Source organism: Carassius auratus, unplaced genomic scaffold (genome assembly GCF_003368295.1).
Source record: "Carassius auratus strain Wakin unplaced genomic scaffold, ASM336829v1 scaf_tig00001591, whole genome shotgun sequence".
Lineage (NCBI taxonomy): Eukaryota > Metazoa > Chordata > Actinopteri > Cypriniformes > Cyprinidae > Carassius > Carassius auratus.
The window spans coordinates 1,913,354-1,939,822 of NW_020523372.1; the positions used below are offsets into that span (position 1 = coordinate 1,913,354).

The 26,469-nt window shown below is 36.7% G+C and overlaps 1 protein-coding gene across 2 annotated transcripts; it reads right to left on the reverse strand.

The window, feature by feature from the left end:
- Positions 1 to 356: 356 nt before the first annotated feature.
- On the reverse strand, positions 357 to 26,466 carry pbrm1 (polybromo 1). Of its 2 annotated transcripts, XM_026242500.1 has the most exons (30): positions 26,347 to 26,466; positions 24,143 to 24,290; positions 23,947 to 24,044; positions 23,731 to 23,878; positions 23,245 to 23,391; positions 23,042 to 23,152; positions 22,894 to 22,962; positions 22,699 to 22,797; positions 22,522 to 22,607; positions 21,034 to 21,125; positions 20,725 to 20,941; positions 20,512 to 20,653; positions 17,746 to 17,840; positions 17,376 to 17,655; positions 17,148 to 17,253; positions 15,020 to 15,659; positions 14,706 to 14,917; positions 13,552 to 13,737; positions 12,968 to 13,125; positions 12,606 to 12,860; positions 12,335 to 12,480; positions 10,618 to 10,775; positions 10,281 to 10,464; positions 9,879 to 10,083; positions 6,744 to 6,945; positions 6,454 to 6,606; positions 4,957 to 5,106; positions 3,222 to 3,271; positions 2,836 to 3,049; positions 357 to 949 (listed from the first exon to the last, which is right to left on the reverse strand). In XM_026242500.1, exons 2-30 carry the CDS (start codon positions 24,278 to 24,280, stop codon positions 777 to 779), a joined length of 4,914 nt encoding a protein of 1,637 aa, XP_026098285.1. In that variant the 5' UTR covers positions 24,281 to 24,290; positions 26,347 to 26,466; the 3' UTR covers positions 357 to 776. The 2 variants fall into 2 exon arrangements, with proteins under 2 accessions (XP_026098285.1, XP_026098286.1); XM_026242501.1 differs by lacking the exon at positions 4,957 to 5,106 and having other exon boundaries at positions 6,538 to 6,606.
- Positions 26,467 to 26,469: the final 3 nt, after the last annotated feature.

Below are 26,469 nucleotides of genomic sequence, written 5' to 3' on the forward strand. Positions count from 1 at the left end.
CATTAATTTAGTATGATCTCTCTTATTTTTTGAAAAATACTCATATTTTCGAGCCCCACTGTATATATATATATATATATATATATATATATATATATATATACACACACACACACACACACACACACACATACACTATTTATCATTCCTGTGAGTTTATCATGAGACCACTATTTATCATGAGCCCTGATCATACTTTATATATATATATATATATATATATATATATATATATATATATATGTGTGTGTGTGTGTGTGTGTGTGTGTATATATATATATATATATATATATATATATATATATATATATAAAATAAAACATGCTTTTTCTAGACATAAAAAAACAACAACAACGTCCTGTCACTGTTAGTTTATTGAAACAACAGACAGATGATGTCCACTCCAAAATGTTTTTAGCTAATACAATTGGGATGATATGAAAAATAGGCATTACTAACTTTTTCTGAACCGAGACCCCAAAACGGCCATTGTCTCAAAACAATCCTAACTTAACCCTTTCACAGATTACAATGCACAAACATTAAGGTCAACTCTTTAAAGTTCCTCATTTTATGAAAATGTTTAAAATGGTCTAAGAACATTGAATAGCCAACATACAAAATCAGCCAATTGAAAGTGCTATCAAGAAACACCAACACTAACAAGCCAACAGACAATATTAAGCATTACAAAACCCTAAACAGAAGGTTATTTGATCACAACATTAAAACACTAAGAACAGCTCATCTTGTCGGGGAGGATGAGGAGGAATGCTTCAGAGGTTTTGGATGTTATAGGTCTGTTGAATGTTTAGTGTGTCTCGTAGCATTAGGTCCCGTAGTCGCCACAGAGCATCAGCCATGGTCTTGTGAGCTCCCTTACTCTTCAGCCAGTGAGAGGGCAGGCGGCTCTCCTGCTCCTTTGTGAGCCGCACATCTTTTCTACGAGCTGAAGTGACACACAAGGACAACATTTGGCCATTTAATGATCTCTAATGCTAACCAAGCATCAGTTCCAAATTCAAAGTACTGACTTGTTAGTGGATATTACACATTTTTCTAGCAGTATTATCAATGCTTTAATTAATACAGTAAATACTGTGTAACAAACTATCACTCGTAAAAAACAATTATATAATTCCTTACATTTATATAGTGCTTTTCTAGGCACTCAAAAGTGCTTTACATTGTCTCCTCATCCACCACCAGAATAATTATATTCTATTTCAAATAAGCTAAATGCTGTTCTCCAGATTTTTTATTCATCAAAGAATCTTTGAAAAATAGTAAGTAAAATTTTCACAATGATAATATACAATAATGTATTATTTATAAAAAAATAAAAATAGAAATCAGTTCTCTATTCAGTCTATTTGTTGTTTTATTATAGAAAATTGACCCTCTAAGAGTAGCGTTCTCTGTTCTTTTTCTATTCTATTGTATTCTACCATTATATGACATGAGTCATGAACATTTCTGAAATGGCAAAAGTGATAGATCTGTAAAGCAATAGTTTGTGAGAGGGCCATCTGTTACTGCGTCCCATATGACTCAAAATAAACCACAAAGTTTACAAAATGCCCTCCACTGTGTTGAGCGAGAGCGCTTCTGTGCTGTCTTCACGTGCTATCGGAAAAACATCCTATTTCCCACTTATGGAGTCGTGAGTGCTTCATGTGAGCGCTGCTGCAGTCTTAGGCCCACCCAAAATGCTCTCATTGGTTGAGACACGTGATGACACCCGTCCCAAGCCAGCACTAAACATCCCACCCTCCTGTGACCCATGGTGTGTCTGTATGTGTATTCAAAGCCAGCGAGTAACAGACTTTCATAATAACTTTGTTAACGAGTGCTAAAAATCATTCATTTCTGTGATGCAAAGCTGAATTTTTAGGATCATTATCACATGATCCTTTAGAAATCATTCTAATATGATGATTCATTATCAAAGTTGGAAACAGTTCTGCTGCTTAATATTTTTTCAGAACATGTGATACTTTTTTAGGATAGCTATGTTTTTAAAATATAAATATTTTGTAATAACAATATAAACTAATTGTCATGAATTTGGGGTCAGTAATAGTTTTTTACATTTGTTTTCTTTTTTTAAATAAAATCAATACTTTTATTCAGCAAGGATGTGTTAAATTGATAAAAAGTGATAATAAAGAGAATATATACAATTCGAATATATATTATTAGAATTTTTCTTATTTTATTCTGAATAAATGCAGTTCTTTATAACCTTTTATTCATCAAATATATTAGATAGCAGAACTGTTTCCAACACTCATAATAAATCAGAATATTAGAATGATTTCTAAATGATCATGTGATCTACTGGATGTAACATGTGACACTGAAGGCTGGAGTAATGATGCTGAAAATTAAACTTTGCATCACAGGAATAATTTTTTTAAAGTATATTCAAATAGAAAACTATTATTTTAAGTTGTAATAATATTTCACAATATTATAATATTCGTTTTTTCTGTATTTTTGATCAAATAAATGCAGGCTTGATGAGCAGAAGAAACTTCTTTCAAAAATAGTAATGTTTCCAAACTTTTGGTCTGTACTCTATATATATATATATATATATACACACACACACACATACGCAGGCAAGAACTCTCACCCACTTTTGCAATTAACTTTATTTAAAATTCAATTATAATTATTGTTTTTTGATTTTGGGGTGACATGTGATCTTGACATTTCTCAAGAGTCGCCTGGCTGCTCTGATCTCAAAGTATCTGTACTGGTCATGGAAAACAACAACAACATGTAAATCAACCACTAACATAACATAAATCATTACATTATCTAACTCACCAGTGAGCATTTGGTCCCATTTGCTGACAGTAGTGGACTCGGCACTGAGTCCTTCTATGTATCTCAGGTAAGCCTCTGAATGGAGCAGTCGCTGGGGTTTGGGTGGAGGAGCCACGAATATGGGGGTGGAGGGCTGCTGCAGGGCGGGCTGCCCAACCTGGCCTTGCCCCGGGTAGGGTGGCGGGGCCTGCTGGCCTGAGTTCATCACACCCATCTGGAAAAAAACACAAAGATTTACAAAATCTCAGTACGAAGTTAAAAGCAGCTGGTCTTTCATTTCCTTTTGTGCCCCAGCAGCTAAAGCCACCTGACCGATCTCCTAAAATTAAACATTTAACATTATAATGCAAGGGGATAAATTAGAAAACGTTCAAAATGAGCATTACCTGAGTCCCATAAGTGCTTCCTGTAGACCCTGGGGCCATTCCATTCATACCTGTGAAAGATGAATCAGCAAACACTGCGAATAAGAGACTGACTGACCCTAGGGTCTTTATGTTCTTTGCTGAAATCATTAGCTTCTGGTAATAGCTTATGGTGAAATCCACAGAAATGTAGACATCTGAAGTGAAATCTTTATCCTTAATCAAGCAAAAAGAGAAATTGAGAAATGCTGCTCTTTTCCATATAACAAAATCATATAGTGACGAGGAGCTGTCAAGCTCTAAAAGTAGTCCATGTGACTTCAGTGTAATAAAGTGAGCTTCTGACTGTGTTTGGACAAGACTGAAATTCTTATTCACATGATTTGTGTCAGGTTTAACATTAATGGCACTAATCAGCCAAACAACAATTTTTTAATTACCAAATGATTTAATGAAAATTGGTTCCTCACAGTACCATACTGCTTTAGAAGACTAGAAATGCATCACACAGATGCCCAAAGTCACTATTACTTTAGTGATATGGAAAAGAGCTTGAAAATTATTCAAAATATTGGCAACATTTTATATTTTGGTAACGCTTTACAAAACAGTATTTTTTGTTAGCATAAATAAATACATTATGAACTACCACCGATCAATACAGAATTTATTGATTAACCTATGTTAATGTTAGATCATGTTCATGCTAACAGATATAGCTGTTGATGTTAAAATGTATTAGAAAATGTTTAAACTAACAAGAACTAATATTAATAAATACTGTAAAAGTATAGTTCATATTTAAGTACATGTTAAATAATGTACTTAAAGGGATAGTTCATTGAAAAATGAAAATGAGTCCATACATTACTCACCCTCAAGACATCCTAGGTGTATTTGACTGTCTCCTTTCAGAGTTATATTACACATTGTCTTTGATCTTCCAATCTTTATCAGTGCAGTCAGTGGGTGTTACAGTGCATCAGTCCAAAAGAAGTGAATAAAAAAGCGCCCGTCCTTAATAAAAAGTGTATCACAGGGTAATTTAAATCTTGCCCTGGAGGGCCATTGCACTGCAGGTTAGCTCCAACCCTGATCAAACACATATGAGCCTGTTAATCAATGTCTTTGGGATCATTAGAAAATCACAGGTAGGTGGGTTTGATCTGAATAATCCTGGTGTATCACATGGCTACAGGGGGTGAACAAAGTCCTCCTGTAGCGAATCAATGCATTTTTTAAAGACAAATATTTATATTCAAAATGTAATAATTACTTTAATGTAGCTTATTATGGAAGGCCGCCAAAAGCTTTTCACGTAACTTCTTTTGGACTGATGCACTGCCATTAAACAGCTTGAAAGCAACTTAACTCTGACTGGATTCAACTGAAAGAAGAAAGTCATATACACCTAGGATGCCTTGAGGGTGAGTCATTTATGGGCTAATTAAACATTTTGAGTGAACTAACCCTGTAACAAATAAACACTTATTGTAAAGTGTTACCAAAACATCCAATTTTGGCTTCTATGAATGAAAGAAAGTCATACATAAGGCTGAGTAAATGTTGACAGAACTGTCATTCTTGCATGAACTATTCTTCTACAGAAGAATTCTCTTCAGTTGGTTTAGTCATGGCCAGGGCACACATTTTTCTCAGTTGAGCCCCTGAGCCTATGGTACAGGTAGCCCCTCAGGTTAGATTTGGAGAGGCAGACAGGAAGCAACTGCAAGTGTGGCTGTGAAGTGGTTCTTACCCGGATATGGCATGCTAGGCATACCCCACGGGGAGTAGAGGGGTGAGGTAGGCAGCCTCATGGGATGCAGAGGCATGCTGGCCAAGTTAATCATGCCATTGACAGACCCCTGAAAGGGCTGCATGGGTGGCCTGTAACTACCCATCATGCCTTTGGAGGAAGAGGAAGGTGGCGACACAACATATGCATGCATCAGTATATCATGCAGTTATGAGAATGAATTCATGCACTACATGTAAAAAGAAAACTACAATTAGAGAATTTCAGCTGATTTATCATTCACAATGAAAGGTCAAACCCAGCACACACACACACACACACACACACACACACACTGAAGAAAGGTGGTCTGAAAAGTCATCTCTGCAATGGCTGCTGGTAACCGCAATAGAAGCAGGAACCTCACCCAACACTATATTTTACTGCTTTGTTTTTCTCCAGAGTTATTTTAGTATGAAAATCATTTCTATTTAGCTTTATTTCAGTTTCAGTAATTCTAGTTATTTATTTTAACTAGTGATGTCAAATGATTAATCGCGATTAATCACATCCAAAATAAAAGTTCTTGTTTACATAATATATATGTATAAACTTTGTATATTTATTATGTATATATAAATACAAATATATGCATGTATATATTTAAGAAAAATATGTTGTTTATATATTAATTATATATGTACATATAATATAAAATATAAGATTTATATATATATATATATATATATATATATATATATATATATATATATATATATACACACATGTAAATATTATAAAATATATATACTGTATGTGCGTGACACAAATACATTTAAATAGTTAAATAGTTAACAGTACCCTAGTCTCAGCCTCAGATGTCACATATAATGTGATAATATATGTTAGATGATAGAAAAGGTAATATAAATTTAAAAACTAGGAAAAATTTGCATGCATAATTAAATAATCAATATCCAACTTATATTGATAAATAAAAAATACAAATAAATAAATAAAAGAACTCTAATATGGGCCAGTAAATTATATACTGTGTATCTTAAAAAAAAATAATTGTAAATGTTGTACATTATTTTACATATTTGTTACACACTATTCTATTCAGCTTATGATAGCATAAGGATGCATAATTAATTTTTTGGGTATAAACAATCACTTCCATCAAGTTTTTGCTTTTTAGTCAGTGGAAACATTTAGGAATTCTGAAACTTCACAGAATCCATGGATGAGCATCATTCCAATGCAAAAGGGGTGGTAAAGTTTCATGATTGTTCCAGTTCATGCTATATTTCTTTGATGGATGACAAAGGCCATGCATTCAAAATCACATTCAGAAAATCTGGGATTATAGACACCAAAACATGGCAGTTTAGCAGAAGGAATGGATTGGTAGAAGATGGAAAGTGCACTGGGGATGAGTGTGTTAGCAGTTAGGCTTCTTATTGCAGCTCTGTGTGGCACCAGAAAGGTGTGTCCACCACATCTGAGAGGGGTTACCTGCCATAGGCGTCATGCTGTGGCTAAGCATCCCCATGGGGGTCGGGGGAGGTACTACCCCCACGAGTGCCCCTACTGGGGTACCTGCTCTTGGAGAGATCTGATGCACTGCTCGTTCTCGCTCCTGCTGCTCCGCTACCTTTGCTGCCCGCTCTGAATGGACGACAAAAGATAAAAACAATTTGATGTTTTATGGAAAACCTGGAGACATTGTATGCCATGCAGCAGTGTCCACAGATGATTTCCAGGCAAATTTCTTTCGTGATAAATGGCAAAATTCAACACTTCACCTTCGTACTCAGCTTTCTTAGTGGCCTCAAGGTTCCTCCACTCTGTGCCCACCAGTCGACTGAGTTCTCCAAAGGAGAAGTCAGGGTGCTGGGCCTTGATGACGGCTCTCATTTCACTGCTGAAGAGGATGTAGCCACTCATGTTGATCTTCCTCTTCGCCCCCTCCTTCTTTGACAGACCCTTAATCGACTTTGGTGTGGACTGTGGACACAATGAGATACTGATCATTTAGGCAATATGCATAAAGGCTGCTAATGGTACTTTCGATGCATCCACTCATCCTAGAATTCCCTTAAAATACCTAGTTTTAATATGATTGACAGGATTAGTGTGGGCAGCTTTTCATAGAAAGTTTCCACAGAAGAACTTGGCTGTTATTGAGCTAGTTATGCTGTTTTAGTGCAACATAAAAAAATCGATTAAAAAAGAGATGAAATTTTGAGAATAAATTAGTAACATTTCAAAAATGAAGATTTAAATGGATGAGGATTTTGTCATCATTCACTCACCCTCATGACGTTTCAAACATGTACGACTTTAAAGGGGGGGTGAAATGCTATTTCATGCATACTGAGTTTTTTACACTGTTAAAGAGTTGGATTCCCATGCTAAACATGGACAAAGTTTCAAAAATTAAGTTGTATGTTTGAAGGAGTATTTCTGTTCCAAAAATACTCCTTCCGGTTTGTCACAAGTTTCGGAAAGTTTTTTTCGAGTATGGCTCTGTGTGACGTTAGATGGAGCGGAATTTCCTTATATGGGTCCTAAGGCACTTCTGCTGGAAGAGCGCGCGCTCCCGTAGAGCAGAGCACTGAGAGCACAACAGACATTCACTGATCAGAGCGAGAGCGTCGCGAAAAGTCACAAAAGGAGTGTGTTTTTGGTTGCCAGGGCAAGACAACCCTGCACAGATTACCAAAGAAAAAACAGCATTAAGGGACCAGTGGATGGAGTTTATTTTTACAAAGCATCAACGGAGTTGTGCAAGTGTTTGTGTTTGTTCCCTGCATTTCGAAAATGCTTGTTTTACAAACAAGGCCCAGTTTGACGCCGGATTTGCACATCATTTATTTCTTAAGGATAATGCAGTCCCAACGAAAAAGGGTCACGATTGTGTGTTGGAACCGCAGGCGGTGAGTAAAACTGCTTAAAATATCTCTGCCTCCTTGTTAGTGCGTCCGCCTCCCATCGGAGACCCAGGATCGAGTCCCGCTCGGAGCGAGTCGTTGCTGCTGCTGCTCTCGTTCAGTTTCAGCCTCGGGATCTGATTCTGGATCATAAATAAACGTCTGAATCTGACTGTAAGCCATGGTTTGTTTTGGATGATGGTTTTTCCCTCAAGGTAATGTCACAGCTTCCAAACGCTCTCAACGCAAAAGCCTATTCACGCTCGTGATTCTTTAGCTCCGCCCACACGTCACGCCTCCAGTCGGTTGTGTTTTTCCGGGAAAAATCGGTGCAGACTATCTTTCTCTTATGAATATAAAAAAACTAAAGACTTTTTGGAGTTATGAAGGATGCAGTACTACTCTATAGGTACTCAAGATTAACAGGATATTGAGTGAAAACTAGCATTTCAACCCCCCTTTAAGCAATACAAACTGAATCCTTTTCTTGTCCATTAATTAAAAGTACCCAACATTATTCAATAAAACAAATATTGTGTTCTGCAGAAAGTCATGTTAAGAATGACAAAAAGCTATGGTCAAATTTTGGCAAAACTTTGTGGCAAATGGTCCTGTATCATTAGTGTATTTCCGCCTGTGAAAATTCAATTGACCGGCAGTAAACGTGACCACACTTTATGAGCGAGTAAATGACAGACTTTTATTTTTATCACTTTACTATCATAACTATCACTATAATATTTTGAGAATAATTTGAAAGAAGGCATTGTGCAAAATGATTCAGCTTTTCAAGACTGAAAATATTTTGAGAACACTTAAGGCGCCAATACTATTTTAATTTTACAATGTTACAACTCTAAGCAGAAACATTTCCCAAAACATTGCTTTACTCTTCTTAAAGGGATACTCCACCCCAAAATTAACATTTTGTCATTAATCACTTACCTCCATGTCGTTCCAAACCTGTAAAAGCTTTGTTCATCTTCTGAACACAATTGAAGATATTTTGGATGAAAACCGGGAGGCTTGTGACTGTCCCACAGACTGCCGAGTAAATTACACTGCCAAGGTCCAGAAAACTATGAAAGACATCGTCAGAATAATCCAACTGCCATCAGTGGTTCAACTGTAACATTATGTAGCGACGAGAATACTTTTTGTAAGTGAAGAAAAGAAAAATAGTGACTTTATTCAACAATTTGTCTCCTCTGTGTCTCTCCACATCAGCGTAGCACCATTTTGAAGAATATGAGCTGAACGCAGGCAGCATACGTTCTTCTGTGCTAGACACACCACACGGATGTGCTGTTTTATTTCAAATCAAAGCTTAAATACATGTAGAAAATCCTTGTGGTGCGGCTGACACAGAAGAGTGTACGCAGCCTGCGCTACGGTGATGTGAGGAGAGACAGAGAAAACGAATTGCTGAATAAAGTCATTATTTTTGTTTTATTTGCATACAAAAAGTACTGTCGTTGCTTCATAATGTTACGGTTGAACCACTGATGGCAGATGGACTATTCTGACGATGTCTTTCATACTTTTCTGGACCTTGACAGTGTTATCTTCTTGGCAGTGAATGGTACGGTTACAAACCTCCTGGTTTTCATCCAAAATATCTTCAGTTGTGTTCCAAAGATGAACAATCTTTTACAGGTTTGGAATGACATGGAGGTAAGTGATTAATGAAAACATTTTCATTTTGGGGTGGAGTATCCCTTTAAATCTTTGATTTTTTTTTTCATGTTTTACTGTGGCACTACAAGGCCATATGAAAAATGAACCCACCACAAAATATCTTAAACTTAAACTGTAGCTGGCCAGTTTACGTGTCCCAAGTTGGCGGATTTTGACAATAATAAGCTGCAAAATGGACATGACTTTATGCAGTTAAAGAATAGTCTTGCTCCTCCAGAATACCAATTATCACAAAATACCATCAGACTCTTCCGAGTCGAAATCAACAAAGACGAAGTGATTTTCTTTCAGTAAGAGCATGATCCAGACCTGTGGGGGTGCATAATGCAGCATGTCCATGTCGCTGGTCAGCTGAGTCTGAAGCTGCCGCATGCAGTGAGCATCAGATCCGTCTCCATCATCATCACCCAAATCCTCCAGCTCTTCATCCGTCATATCTGCAAACTTGGCCTCCAACTCCTCGATCTTCTTATCCAGCAGTGGAGAAGGCTCCTTCTGAGGCACTATGAGCTTTCTGACATGAGAGATAACCAAAAGCATGAGTCCACTGTCCAAGTCTGGGACAGAAACAACCAAGCAATCCCTGTTGATGATGTCATGAGCTCTCATCGATATACACTAAAGGCTCTTAAAGTTTCTTATGTACATCGTTTTTCTTTTTTTTGTAAAATTTGGATTACTTCAGTAGTTAACAAGAATGAAGGAACTAACCGGAAGTAATAGATTTCATCCTCAACTACTTTGGCAGACAGAGAGAAACGCTTCAGCCCTTTAAACTTCTTCATTTGCTTCTCGCTCTCGATGTAGCGGCTCTCACACAGCAACACATTCTCCTCCGGCATTTCAGTTGGCCGGCATGACAGGAAATCTTTGAAAGAAGACACTGTGCACTTCCCTGAGGAAAACCAAATACGGTCCAGATGTAGGAAAAGACACGGTGAAAATGAACAAATCACTTCTTTATTTCACTTATTGTGCTCTCAATGTAAAGAACAATACAGTTGAAACGAAGGAAATCATATTCGAGGCCATCCAAACATGCTGTTACCTCCGATGCAGGTCATAGGGCAGGTTTCTTCCAGGTTACTGAGGAACACTTCCTTCTTGTAGAACATCTTAGTAGGTTCATGCTCAGTCTCCTCTGGATGGATGAAGATGGGGCCAAAAAAGAAGGCAGCTTCATCTCGCACCCACATCTTCTCTATCCTATTACAACACAAACCCATTCATATATAAAGAGACACTGTCATCAAAGTTTGGTAACATCAGTGACATCAAACATTGTTGGTCCCTGCATATTTTGGAACCAAATTTGATGGTTTTTGACATGAGTTTGAGTAGATGACAGAATTGTAATTTTTTGGGGGTTGAATTTACCCTTTAAAGGAACACTCCACTTTTTTTTTTGGCTTATTTTCAAACTCCCCTAGAGTTAAACAGTTGTGTTTTACAGTTTTTTGGTAAATTCAGACAATTTTCGGGTAGGCCTGTCGCAATAATCAATAAATCGACTTATCACGCAATATACCTCATGACAACTGCGTCGTGGACAAATGCGGAAGTAGCTTAGCGACAAAAGAGATGCCGATCTCAGTTGTGTTTTACTCGACAGGTGAGTTGTTTTGATTTGTATCTTTACAGAAAATTTATGCTATTATATTAACAATCAACAAGATTAGTATTGTGGTGCATAGACGCCAAACGCGGGGGATCGCATCTTTAAACCCGTGCGAGGACGCGTCTGATCCATAGTCTGATCGCGTCTTTGCATTGACTCTGTATGTAATCTACTCGTGCAAATCGTTGAACTCGCGTTAAATCCATGATTTATCTTTCCGTCTGATTGATGGTCTTTAGCGGTTGGATAGAAGACACCAAATCCCATCATTCCATGCTCCTTCTTAGCGTCATCAAACTAATCTATTGTTATTGTTTTGGTAGTGCCTTCTAGTAGCAGGTCCTACAACATGTACCTTTAAAAATGCAGCTTCTCTTACATAACGTAGTGTAGTTTTAGTAAAGTAAAAACTAAACAATATAGTTTATTTGCTATTTGTTTTTAAGGTATCAAATATTTGGATACTTAATTTCCACGATCTAAATATTCTCAAAAATGTAAAGTTTGTTTTCCTTGTGTGTAGGCCTTCATGCATTTTATGCAGTTACATTATGATTTTAAATTCAGTAGCATAAAATGGTCTTTAAAATGACAATAATATAGATTATCGCAATTATTTCTGGGGCAATATATCACACAACTAAAAGCTGTTATTGTGACAGGCCTATCTCCAGGTCTGCCAGTAGCACTTTTAGCTTAGCATAGATAACTGAATCTGATTATAGACTGTTAGCATCTTGCTCAAAAATGACCAAAGAGTAGCCATGTTGGCCTAGAAAATCACAACTTTTCATTTTTTCCGACGGTCTTAGTACACGATGTAACTACAGAAGAGTCAAGTTTTAAATAGGAAAAATATCGAAACTCTTTGGTCATTTTTGAGTGAGATGCTAACGGTCTAATCAGATTCAGTGATCTAAGCTAAGCTAAGCTAAAAGTGCTACCACCAGACCTGGAGATCGGCTGAATGGATAAAAAAAAAACGGTAAAACTCAACTGTTTAACTCAAGGGAAGTTGGAAAATGAGCCTAATTAAAAAAAAAAAGTTTAGTGTTCCTTTAACTACCTTTATAGTGCTAACTACCTTTTCAACAATCCACAATATGAACAACACAGCGACTCTTTGGTCTCATCACTAGCACCCTACCTGCCCACACGGTTGCGTACGAGCCCATGAGAGCGGATGTAGACACAGTCGCCCACTTTTAGCCACATGTCGTTGTAGCAGAGCTGCTCATAGTACTGGCAGCCTGGTTCTCCGTTACTGAGCTCCATGGTTACATCCTCTCTCTCCTGAAGACACAGACTGATGGTCAGGCAGCATATACATTTTTATATATATATATATATATATATATATATATATATATATATATATATATATATATATATTCAATATATACCAGAATATGTCTTACCTTATCTATAATCAATGGCACAGCTTTGCCATCCTCTGCCACCTCAGGAGGCTTTTCACTGTCCTGTTTGGGTGCAAACATGGAGGCCACACGAACCACAGGCAAGGGCACTTCACGAGGGACGAACTTCACTGAGCTCAGAGGCATCGTCCACATCTTGATCTTTTTGAAGGACTTGGTTTTCGCAGAATAACGAGATTCACAAACAAAAACATCTTCAGGTCTGAAGCTGTCAGGCTGAAGCTTGAAATACTCCTGCAATAAAGATTTTTGTATCAGAACAGTTAGTTACTGTCAGTTAGTTTTTACACTCGCATAACAATGCAAAAATATGTTTTGGAATCATTGCCGAGTGATATTACCTTCACAAACATGACGACACATTTGCCCAGTATTTTACTGACAGGAATTTTGTTGTAATAGTCACTTTTGAAAACTTCTTTCTCAAGAAATTTGCGTGTAGCGAGATGAAATGTTTCGTTGGGTCTATAGAACCAGCAGCCATAAAGCCAGTTCTCTCCTTAATAAAAAATACAAATAAATACATACACATAGTTTAACAGCAACACTAATGTTCAAAAGTTTTAAACGTTTTTGTAGATTAAATTAAAAATACAGTAGAATGGTAATATTGTGAAATAATATTGTAAATTGTGAAAACTAGTTTATTATATATAGATATGGCAAAGCATCAAATTTTCAACATCATTACTCCAGTCTCCAGTGTCACATGATCCTTCAGAAATCATTCTAATATGCTGAATATTCTTTGATGAATAGAAAGTTCAAATGAGTGGAATTTATTCAAAACAGATTTTTTTTTCTATAACAATCTTAGTCTTTATAATCACTTTAGATTTTTTTTTTATCTTACCGACCCCAAAATGTTATACGGCACTGTTTATTCTCACCTATGTGCCATATAAAAGGTTTTATGAAGCAATACCTGCATCATCCTGCCACAGGCGCTCGATGCAGACGATGTGTGGCTGCAGGTTTGGTTCTGTGGGCTCTACATAAACATAGTCTCCCACGTGGTACTTGTTGTCCTTGAAGCTGCAGTCCTGGCTGTAGTTGCGTTGTAGAGCTCCCTGCCATCCACCACCTGCTGTGTCCTCACTCTTCTCAGCCTCTGGAGATCAGTGTGAAAGGATTAATAAACAGCCATCTGAACTACAAAACATTACAATTATTGGCAACTTGCATACTCCAAGTTTAGTTTAGCGACTGACAACTGCTTTAAACACAGGAGAGAATTTCCTTTGTCTATAACATAAAGAAGAAGACATTCCCAGAACTGTGACAGTTGATATAGGATAACATATGATTAGGAGTTTACTGAGGCAAAAGTCGTAGTCAATTGCTTGTTAATAGCAAGAATTTGACCTCAAAATAAAGTGTGACCTTAAAATCAAATGTAAAACATATGTACAAAGTTCTTAGAAATGTATTTGTTGTGTTGGTATACTGTTTTTACTTTTTTTTAAAGATAAAAGTACAAGTTAAATGTTATATATATATATATATATATATATATATATATATATATATATATATATATATATATATATATATATATATATATTATATTAGTGCCGTCAAACAATTAATTGCATCCAAAATAAAAGATTTGGTTTTGCATAATATATGTATGTGTACTGTGTATATTTATTATGTATATAAAAATTCACACACATGCATTTATAGATTTCAGAAAATTGTTAAACTACTAAATATATATGTACATATAAATGCATGTAAATTTGTGTGTGTGTGTTTATGTACTACATTATAAATATACATAATAGACACACATATATATTATTGGATGCGATTAATCAAGATTAATCGTTTGACAGCACTATGTATATATATGTGTGTGTTTTCCAGGGTATTTTTGTTTCATAAAAAAACAAAAACCCTTATTGACCTGGACACAGTTTCTGCATAGTGGTTGCACCACATGACTTTGTTGGTCGCACCTCATGCAAATGAATGCATATATATAAATCTTTACCTGAACTACTTCAATTTATGTATGAGTTGTAGTTTTAGCATGTTTGTTTGTTTTTAATAAACAAACCGAGTTAAAAACAGTACCTTTCTTCTCCTCCTCCCTCTTGAGTTTATCTTCTTCATATTCTTTGGGCAGCTTCTCTTTCTTCTCTTTCTCCACGTCGCTGTGCAGGTGTTTAGTGGTGTAGCTGAGGGCCGGCGACAGCAGAATCTCTCCGTTCTTACACAATTCATCTCTGATCCGGATGAAGAACTGCTGGAGCTCCACAGAGTCCTCAAAGATCTCAGAATCCGTCCTACGACACAAATTGAAAGATTTAGGATTGTGAATAACCAACACTTTACCTCTCCAGGCCCGTAAATCCTAGACAAAATGAGGGAATGAAAAGCATCATCACCTGTGCAGACGCCTGGCTTTCTCCAAAACTTCAAACATATGTTCCTGGAACACGTCTAGTCTCCTATAACGCCCCTTATCCACATTAGCTCTGATGATTTCAAAGTTCAGTGGAGTCTTATCGGGATTGTTGGGATCAACAGCTGGAATCTCCGCCAGTGAGTCACTATAGCAGCGTCCCTCGTCATCCTGGTGACCAAGAACTGAGACGAAAAGATTACGAATGAGCTCCTGGATGAGTCGTGCAACATCTGGGACATGAGCGTCGTCGCCTCCCTCCAAGTCTCTCCTGGTCTCCAAAAGCACTTTGTGAAGCACCAATGCATCTTTGTAGATCAGCGATTCAGGTTCGTTGTAGGTGCACGCATTGTTGAACATCAACACTAAGTCTTCCACCAGAGCATCAACATCCTGGTACTTGTTGGCCAGCATGTGGCTCTTCACCTTCTCCATGTCTATGGGTTTCTTGATGGCCACATAGTAGTCTGGAAGCTCGGCGCGGGATGGAAGACGGAGGAAGATTGTGCTGAGACGCCGTCCACGCTTGTCTGTGTAGTTCTTCACGGCTTCATAGAGTTCACTGAGTTTCTGCTGCAGAGGAGTCAGGTACTTGGACTTTTTAGGAGAGATGCCACTCTTTCCTGGAATGAAAGTGGCACATGGTCAGTCAAAGCTTCCTGAGAGGACCCCAGAGACGACATTCCAAAATCCAAATAAATAATAATTTAACTGGTGAATGTTCTGTGCCCAAATGCACAAATCAAGCAAACCAAACTGAGCACATGCAGACTTCACTTGGAGCAGAATTTACAGTCACTCCGAAACACAGAAAACACCAAATCATAAGATGCTCATGTGCAAAACAACACAGTGCTACGCTTCACTCTAAAACAAAAAGCCCATATATTTATTTAACTCAATTGCAACCTTTTTATTTAATAATCGCACTAAGCCATATTGCATTTATCTATATATTTTTTTGATTCGATTGTTTAACCTTAACACTGGGCGGTACAATGATAACGATTCATAAAACGGATAGTTCTAGTCCTTGATTCTGATTGGTTGAGCCAAGTTGGAAGCTGTTGTAAATTACTCTAAAACATATACCTTTTACGTTGTGAGGAATACTGTTTTTATTAAAATCATAACACTTTATTTGCTCTGTTTTATTTTGTGAAACCTTACTACTTATATAGAATAACTGTTTTATACACGCAATAAGCCCTGTGAAACTATGGTTTACAGTGAATTTATAACAGCTAAGGGGGTTTCATTCCGCTTCGCGTCGTGCCTAACAACATCCCTTATCTGTTACAAATTCAATGTAAACCATGACTTCTTGGGGCTTATTGGATTTATTTATTGCAATCTATTTTATTAATGTAATAATCAATAAATGTTCAATATAATGTGTATGCACCAAAATATATTAATTAAATGGATTAAAGGAGTAAGGAATATAATAACAGTATTTTTCATGATTAAGCTATCGACCTTTTTCCTGACGTAGAAATGGTTGCCGCCATTTGTAAATTCTATGGGTCTAGCTTCCGGTCTCATTTGTGTCCAGCTATTTTTAGCTGTACAAAACAGTTTGTTTTGCTGCTTGATATTGACAATCGATGTGTCCTATCATATTATTTTAATCTGTTATCTTAATTAAGAACACATTGGTTTGTACTGCAAACAGTTTTACCGTTCATTGCACGTTGTTATTCCCCTCGGTATTTACCTATAGCGGCTACTGAAACGGAAGTCTCACCCATAGGGGCTTACTTCCATGTTTAGAAAAAAGATGGATAGCGTTTGTGCATTCATACCTAAAATATTTAGACTACTGTTTCTTAATACAAATACCTAAAAACGATATTTTTATTGAGATGCTGTACATATGTGTGGTCATCATAACCTATATGTACGTTACTAATAATAAAACTCAAACAGTCAGAATAATTAAATTGCACCATATAAAAATTTGAAATGTATCTTGATAATTATCAGTATCAACTGATTTGAAAAAAGGAATTGTGAATTTTTTTTTGCCCGTATCGCCCAGCCCTTATTCAACCCTAAATAAAAGCAACCTTCAAAGTAAGGTATACACATATACTGCTTTCAAAACATACTAATTTTCAACTTGGGTGAGACGATTTCCTCGTCATCTGGTGGAGGTCCGAGTTCCCTTCGTTTTTCTCTTAATACCTTCTCCAGAATGTTGGCGTCATTGTAAACCTAGAGTAAAACCAACACAACAGAGCAGTTAGTATTTATAAAACCTAGGACAATGAAATGATTCAAAAAGCTAATTTAGTCAACACGGTCTTTCCAAAGTTACTAGTAAACCTCAAACTCACTCGTGAACCTTCTTCGTTGTAGTGACGTGCATTACGAAACATCAGCTTCATGTCCTCCATCATGGCGTCTTCGCTGGGGTATCTGTCAGAGCGGATGTTGTGGTCGATGGTCCTCAGGTCCACTGGTTCCAGAATAATCTTGTAGTAGTCTGGGTAGTCTTTTTTTGAGGGCTTGACCATAAACAGGTCGCAGAGTCTCCGGCCTGTGCCCATCTCCCGAGCCTCTGCCACAGCAGCGTACAGAGCCTTCATACGGTTCTTCTTTGTGTTCTTCTTATGGCTGCCAGAGGTGTTATGTTATGGCACAGCGTGAATGTTTAAGGCTATAATAAGGTCCAAACCTGTAGTTATACTAATACTGTAAATGTACCTCTTGCGCTTGGTGCTGCCCCCATCAGAAAGAGTAGATGACAGCATGCTATCGCCATCTTCATCATCTCTCCTTGTCAGCTCTTTCCTTTTCATCTGAATACATTCACAAATATACACATATGTAAGGTTGTAAGACAATATCGATACACGTGAGTATCGCAATATTTCGTTTGGCTGTATTTTACTGTTTCAATTCTAAAAAACTGAATATTGATATTTATAAAAAATTAAAAAAATTTAAAAAAATCATACAAGATTCATGGCAGTTGTTTCGTTTTGAGTTTATATCCGGACTGCTAGATGGCAGTCTTCATCTCTGAACTTTAACAGTGACAGGAAATACTAGTATTAAGGCACGCCACTATCATTAGCATTAATATAGTTCACTGCCAGAAATGGAGGATGAGAGAATTGTTCCAGTTCCGGCCTCGGTGTACAAAGCTGAAGTGTGCCATCTTTTGGGCTTTTGTGGTAAAATCTGGGACTGCGGTGTGGGTGGCACCTCGGTTTCGCTGCTTGCGGTGTCCCGTGTGAAGAGCCTTCGCGCAGGCCACAGTGGGCTGTATGACATTGTATGTCACAATTGTAAGCCTAAACTGTAAACCTTTATAGCTGGGTCTAAAAATACATATGGTCTTTATATAAAATAAATATATATATATAAATTAACTAAAGAATCTGGCAAACACTTCCCTCTTTATTTGTACTGCACAAAAGGTGGTTCAGTAACATTTAATGTTACAGGGACTGATTAGTGCAAATGCAGATGCCATTGTGTTGTGGTCAAACAATTTTTATTAATTTAATGCTAAGGTTTGCATATGGTGGTGTGTTCTTAACGTCAGCTTTCCTAAAAATATATCCTACTCCTAAAATAAGAAATATCCCAATATATCGCCTTACTTACAGTATCGCAATATATCGTATCGCAACCCTTGTACCGTGATATGTAACGTATCACCAGATTCTTGCCGACACACAGCCCTAAGATACAGATTGATGCAATATGATGCAATTAAAATCTTTCCTTTCTCTTTGGAGTGTTACAAGCTCTTGGTGCATTGAAGAAGATCAGTAAAGTTGCAAAGACTAAAGTCTGAAATTCAAAGAGATATTCATTATCAAATTTAAGACTCTGCCACGCCTCCCTAAAACAGCCCAAACACCCCCACATGTCTACATCACCGTGTGGAAATATTTGTGTAATGTCGCCCAAATGTTCACGCGAAGAGAGAAGGCGTGGTTTCAGTAACCGCAGTTAGTGTTGAAGCAGTCATGTCAGGGAGATGCTGTGTGTCTAGACAAAAGCAAAAGCACTTTATTTGGCTTTCCGAAAGTAGATGCATTTAGGAATCTTTAAAATTACTTATAACAGAACAGCAATGCATTTTATGGATGAGCGTTTCGTGAACCTTGGAGAGGAGGTAATTCTGGCTTTGCTACGACAATCTGGCGTATCTGAATCAGCTTCTAGAAGTATTTTATTATAAGTAAAAAAAGTATTTTTATTATAAGTATTTGCTATTAAAAGTATTTCTATTATAAGTATTTGCTATTGAGTGTTCAAATGCGGACTTTTGTGCGTTGTGTGTGTGTGTGCGAGAGAGAGAGAGAGAGTGTCTTTACATTTATTTTGAAAGATGAAGCTCACGATTATGGAAAGGGGCAGTGATCTGCCAGTCACAATGCACTGGGTCAGTTAACCAATCAGAGCAGGCTGTGCTTGTCAGAAGGAGGGACTTTGTAGAAAACGATGCATTAGAGAGAGGCGGGCTATAGAGGACCTACAATAATGTACAATATTTGAAAAATAATGTGTTTTTTGAACATTAAAGCATGTCAACATATTTTGTAACACCAAATAATGATCTTTAAAAAAGATTTTTAAATCATATGACCCCTTTAAAGGAACAATCCACTTTTATTTTAAATAGACTCATTTTCCAACTCCCCCAGAGTTAAACAGTTGAGTTTTACTGTTTTCGAATCGGGTCTGGCAGTAGCAATTTCAGCTTTGCTTAGCATAGATCATTGAATCTGATTAGACCATTAGCATCTCGCATAAAAATGACCAAAGAGTTTCGATATTTTTCCTATTTAATACTTGACTCATCTGTAGTTACATCGTGTGCTAAGAACGACGGAAAATGAAAATTGCAAAAATAAAAAGCAGTGATATTACACTGCACCTGAAAACTATTTTCAGGCACTGTGTAATATCACTGTGCCTGCTGCACCCAAAGTTCCTTATTATTACGCAAGAATGAGATTATAGTTTCTAGCCATTTTGGCCTAGAAAATTGCGACTTTTCATTTTCCGTCAGTCGTAATACATGATGGAACTACAGAAATCTCAAAACTCTTAGGTCATTTTTGAGCGAGATGCTAACGGTCTAATCAGATTCAATGAACTATGCTAAGCTAAGCTAAAAGTGCTACCGCCAGACCCGGAGAACGCTGAATTGATTCAAAAACGGTAAAACTCAAAGGTTTAACTCTAAAGGAGTTGGAAAATGAGCCTAATTAAAAAAAAAAAAAATGTCAAGTGTGCCTTTTAGGGTCGCTTAAATTATTAAATACTTTTCGCGGTTGCATATACACAGTTACACACACAAGTATCATTATCAATCAGTCATATCAATCCAAATTCTCTCTTTTGTCTTTGAGAAACGTCACATGATTAATTCTAACTACACTGCCAACTGAGACTCTGTAATTTACAGTCATTCATAGCCTGTCTTTCATTGAAATGGGTTTATATTACCTGCAATATATGCTGCAACTTCATCACACGTTTGTAGATTTGAGAGTTGGGAACGTTGTAGCGCTTTGCGTTCTCAAACATCAGATTGAGGTCTGTGTCTATCTGTTCCACACTTTCATACTCACTGTTCTTCATCTTGCTCCTGAGGAAAGATAAAATACTTCATAGTATGTTTGACAGCAAAGAACTCGCAGTGATTTTGTCTTACTGTACCTTATCTGCTGGAGGGAGATTGGGTGGTTGATTTGCTGAAAGTAGTCAGGGTAGTCTTTTCTGGAGGGAAGCTGAAAGAAGGGCTCGGCTAAAAGCTGTCCCTGGTTGTTCCTACAGCCCCGCACTGCCTCGTACATCTGGAAGATGGGGTTGCTCACATCCATGCTGGAGTGGATGCTCTCGGCCTCTGACTCGCCCTCATCATAATGAACAGAGCCTTAAGAACATGGAAACACTCATCTAATTCGTATAGAAGCCAATAATATATTGATGTTACATCTCTATACAGACACCACCGAGTGTGGGTACCAGTTAGTATGGTGTCTTCTTCACTCTCAGAGCCATACTGTAGAGCAGTAGTGATGGAGGAGAGTCGGTCTCCCTGTCCAAACCTTCTGTTCCTGTGCAAATACAACACTGTGTCAGAATGCAAATGTTTTTTTGTTTTTTTTTGATAAAAAGTAACATGTTAAACCCAACAAGTGGGGAAGTCGTGGCCTAATGGTTAGAGGGTTGGACTCCCAATCGAAGGGTTGTGAGTTCTAGTCTAGGGCCGGACGGAATTGTGGGTGGGGGTAGTGCATGAACAGCTCTCTCTCCACCTTCAATACCACGACTTAGGTGCCCTTGAGCAAGGCATCGAACCCCCAACTGCTCCCCGGGCGCCGCAGCATAAATGGCTGCCCACTGCTCCGGGTGTGTGCTCACAGTGTGTGTGTGTGTGTGTTCACAGCTCTTTGTGTGTGCACTTCGGATGGGTTAAATGCAGAGCACGAATTCTGAGTATGGGTCACCATACTTGGCTGAATGTCACTTCAGTTTCACTTTCACTTTCACACAGTGGTGGCCCCCCAGAACAGTGTTCATAAACTGTTATATATTTTATAGCCTGAAAAATACTTCAAAGAATACCATGGTATCACAATGTTACATGCCTATAAAAGCTGGCAACACAATGCTGCTTTTTGCTACTTTTAGAGTAGTTTTATCAAGTTAAAATAAAACATACAGTTGTAAGTAAAACTTATTGTTTGGAATGCGTCTTTATAATCCATTAGGACTAAAAGTTATAATCTTATGTAAATACAATACATACTATATATATATATATATATATATATATATATATATATATATTTTTTTTTTTTTTTGCACCATATAGGGCTTTTTTTGCATTACATTATATGTATTATTATTTATAATATAATCGTATTATATTATATTTAGTGGTTACAAATGATTAATCGCATCCAAAATAAGTTTTCTTTCCATAATATATGTGTGTATTCTGTGTATATTTATTATGTATATATAAATGCACACACATACAATATATATTTATTTAATATTAACATGTCTATAATTATATTCATATAATTTATATTATAAATATATTTAATATATAAAAATATCATATTTTTTCTAAACTATATACTGTATGTGTGAATATTTGTATAAACACAATAAATATAAACAGTATACACACATATATTATGCAACAAAAAATGTATTTGGATGTCGCAATTAATGGTTTGACAGCACAAATTATATTATATTATATTATATTATATTATATTATATTATATTATATTATATTATATTATATTAGCAAATTGTGGTAAAAAGTTATTTTATACATAACTTATCCTGATGCTAGAAACATATTTGATATAATTCAAATAATAATTTAAACACTAATTATAGGTACTAAACATAAAATTATATTTTACATTCACTTAAATATCTAGCTTAAACAAAAACGTGTTATAGTAACATGAAATCCATAACATCATTTACCTGATCCGGATGCTGCTTTTAATAGGTTCGGAATGTTCAAGCTCCAGTTTTCTTTGTGAAAAAATCTTTTTGATGGTGTTTGCATCCTGGAAATTCATATAAATGAGTCTAAGTCTAAGATATAAACATTTATATAAATGATATATTAAAATAATGAGATTGTCTGTGACACATTACTTTGAATACTTGCGATCCGGGTTCATTGTAGGTTTTGGCATTTTTGACTAACAAGTCAATGTCTTTAGCCATATGGTTTACACTTTTATAATAGCCCACCTACAGACAAAAAGAAACAAGCTTCAGTGTAAATTATGATAAATAATAAATGGCAATATTGTATTGTAATAGAACACGATCATAATAACAAGATACCTGTATTCGCTGTGCAATGGTCTTCAGATCTATTGGTTCTTTAATAATAGCATAATAATCTGGATATTGCTGTAAAAGAATGTTTAAATGGATAAGAACAATATGATATGCATGTGCATGTGCTAAAAAATGAAATTGCGAGAACTACCACTTTAGAGGGAAGTCTCTGGAAAAGTTCACTAATGAGCCGCCCGTGTTCTGTGCACGTCAACACAGCATCCAGAAGCTGCCCCAGCACTTCCTTAAGGCTCGAGATAGACTGAAAAAACCAAACAAATCAGCTGGACACATCTAAAACACATTAGTACAGTTACAAAGCGTGTCTGATGGCCATTCAGAATGACCTCTGACCTCCTCCTCAGTGACCCCTCCAGGGTTTTCCTGCGAGTCGTCATCGTCATCATCTTCATCGTAGTCCCCTCGCTGCACAAACTCATTTTTGGTGCGAATATACAGATCCCACAGTTTACAAGCCGCTCTGAACTCTGGAGTCTCTGGCTGCACGGAATAAAAAAAATATTTCAACTTTCAAGGTCTATTAACAAACCACTAACTATGACTTTTGCCTCAATAAACACTAATTCGCTGCTTATTAACAGTTAGTAAGGTAGAAGTTTAGATATGGTCATGCAGAATATGTGATTTATATATATGTGTGCTAATAATAGGCATGCTAATAATTTAATTTAATAATTCCTTACATTTATATAGCGCTTTTTAAGCAACTAATAGTGAGAATTGGTCCCTATACTAAAGTGTTACCCAGTATCTCAATGATACTTCATTGGTGCAGAAACGAAAACAAAATATATATTTAAATATAAGACGTATACACACTTTGTAGTATGTCTTGGCATTGTTGAATAAGAGCTGAAAATCAGCTGTGAGCTGCTCCACGTCATCATACTCCTCCATCTTCAGCTTCTGCTGGATTTTCATCATGTCAATGGGCTGAGACACCACATCATAGTAATCCGGCTGGTTCCTGTCGGGAAGCATGACCTGGGTTATCCATTACAGAGTTTTGGTTTATTAGGTTTATGTGCGACTGACCTTCTCTTTGGTGCTCTGATGAAGAGTTCACACAGCATCCTGCCCTGATCGTCCTTATAGTCTCTGATAGTGTTGTACAACTCGTGACACACAGCAATCTGTGAGGAATAAAACTGAGTGAATGACACACTACAACAAGTAACATCTGTAGTGAGAGCAGGAACAGGGGAGCCATGACAGAACTCAATGAACTCACGGGGTCAACAGTAGGGATGTTTGTGGTTCTTCTCCTCTTCCGACTGGTTGAAGGTATAGACGTGGTCTGGCTGTCCTCGAAATCTCCTCCGCTCACACTGCTGGAAGGAGAAGTGGCTCTCCGTCGCTTTGAGCCCATTGTAAAAGCCCTTCATATAGAATAAACGTATAAGAATTCGAACAGTTAATATTCATTCAAATGCAAGCTTATTTTTCAGACTGATCATTAAATATATTTCATAAAATGACTGGAAAGTGATACTAGTACTATAATATATGTAGTATTTGTGGCAGCTAGACACTCATGTGCTGAATTTTAACGGAAATAAATAAATGCAACGATCCATTTCTGCTGATGGCCTGCTACTAAACTATGTTTTGTACCCTTAATACTGACAATCTCCATAATAGAGCAAGCTACATCACAGGCAAAGTTCATCACAAGTAGGTTTTCTAAGCGCTGAGGGAAATACTAATATAGAAGGTGCACGGTGTCATAAACAAATACTAAACACTATCATAGTGACACACAGCACTAAAACAATGCATGATACATGAATTAAACAACATGCGCTGTAACATAAAAACCTAATATAAACATAACTGAAAACATTATTAACACAATTATTTAACTCAAATTTGAGCTGCCACAAACTGTATACTCAACAATATTTTACTGTAAGGTTGGATCTATTATAGTTTTTCACTGTATACAATAAGGGACCTAAGTGTTAATCAAATAACATTTGTTACAGCATTGCTACAGTCTTTTGCAATTTACATTTCTATCATTATTATACAGTGTAGTTACAGATACAATTGTGGTAATCTCAGCAAATACTGTTAGAAAAGATCAAATATGATTTCTAAATAGTTCATAATAGTAATAAATATTTTAGTAACTGATATTTAGGTTGAAACTATGCTTATCCAATACAAACACTTTTTCACATGATTAACTATTAACATAATCGTTAACTAATGGATTACTGTTGCCTTTTTCATGAATTAACAGTAAGCTTGTTAGACCAGTCCTAAAGTACAGTAATACTTTTTTTATTATAGGCTATTTACCAACATAATTATTATGCCTATTTACAAAGAATGTGCTATGGTACCCATAATTCCCCTAAAAAGAAAAAATACTCCAATTATTATACATAAACAAAACAAAACCACCATGGTTCAATACAATAGAAATAAATAATAAATAGGGGTATATGCACAAACTACACTTTTTTGCAAACGACATTTGCAGTAAATAGTCAAGTCAAGTCACCTTTATTTATATAGCGCTTTAAACAAAAAAAGAGTGTGTCAAAGCAACTGAACAACATTCATTAGGAAAACAGTGTGTCAATAATGCAAAATAACAGTTAAAGGCAGTTCATCATTGAATTCAGTGATGTCATCATCTCAGTTCAGTTTAAATAGCATCTGTGCATACACAGATAAATAAATAAACTAACAAAACATCTAAATGAAATAAACCAAATTCTAGAAATATTCTGAAAGCTTCCTTCACTGATTTAAATACATTTCTCATTTATTTATAAATGCAATGTTTCAAGTATTCTTTATTACAACTATGCATATTAGAGGAAATGCTTAGTGGTCCAACAGGAAACCATTTTCGAAATCAAGTAACGTTAAATACGATATTTATACAGTGGTCCATTACTGATGTAGCAGTGAATTACGGTTATTAGCAGTCGTGCTTGTTAATGCCTGCTTACTAACAGCATTAGTGGTGTATAACTATATAAGATATCCACTTTTGAAACTGTGCAGAAATAAAAAAACAACACAAGAAGCTGCGTTAAAAAACAGCGCTTGTGTACAAATCTCGTGCATGAGTGATGGGCAGGTATGAGACACAGCGCGAGCCTGTGATCAGCTGCATTTATCTTCATGATGACTGGTAACCACTGCACTTCAAGTGTTTGCAGGAATCAGTGGTTTGCAGGGCGTTGATGATGATGATGATGATGATGATGAAGGTGGGACCGTTATTTGTCTGCAGACACAAGCTGTGTGACACACGCATCAGCACAGGCGGATTAAAACAAAGACACACACACACACCCACACACACAGTCACTCACACACACTCACTGGGCCATGCAACACTGCGTGATGATGCTCGCGGTTTATTACAGCATGAGCAGCAGACAATACACAGCGCGCGCCAGCTGCAGGCCTTACCGTCCGTGTCTGAGCAGCTGTCTCTGAGAGCTTTCTGAGGCCTGACACACATTCAACACGGAGGCTGACTGATTTATTCAATAAAACCGAGATGAGGTAAAAAATTAACCCTTTAAGGCGCGA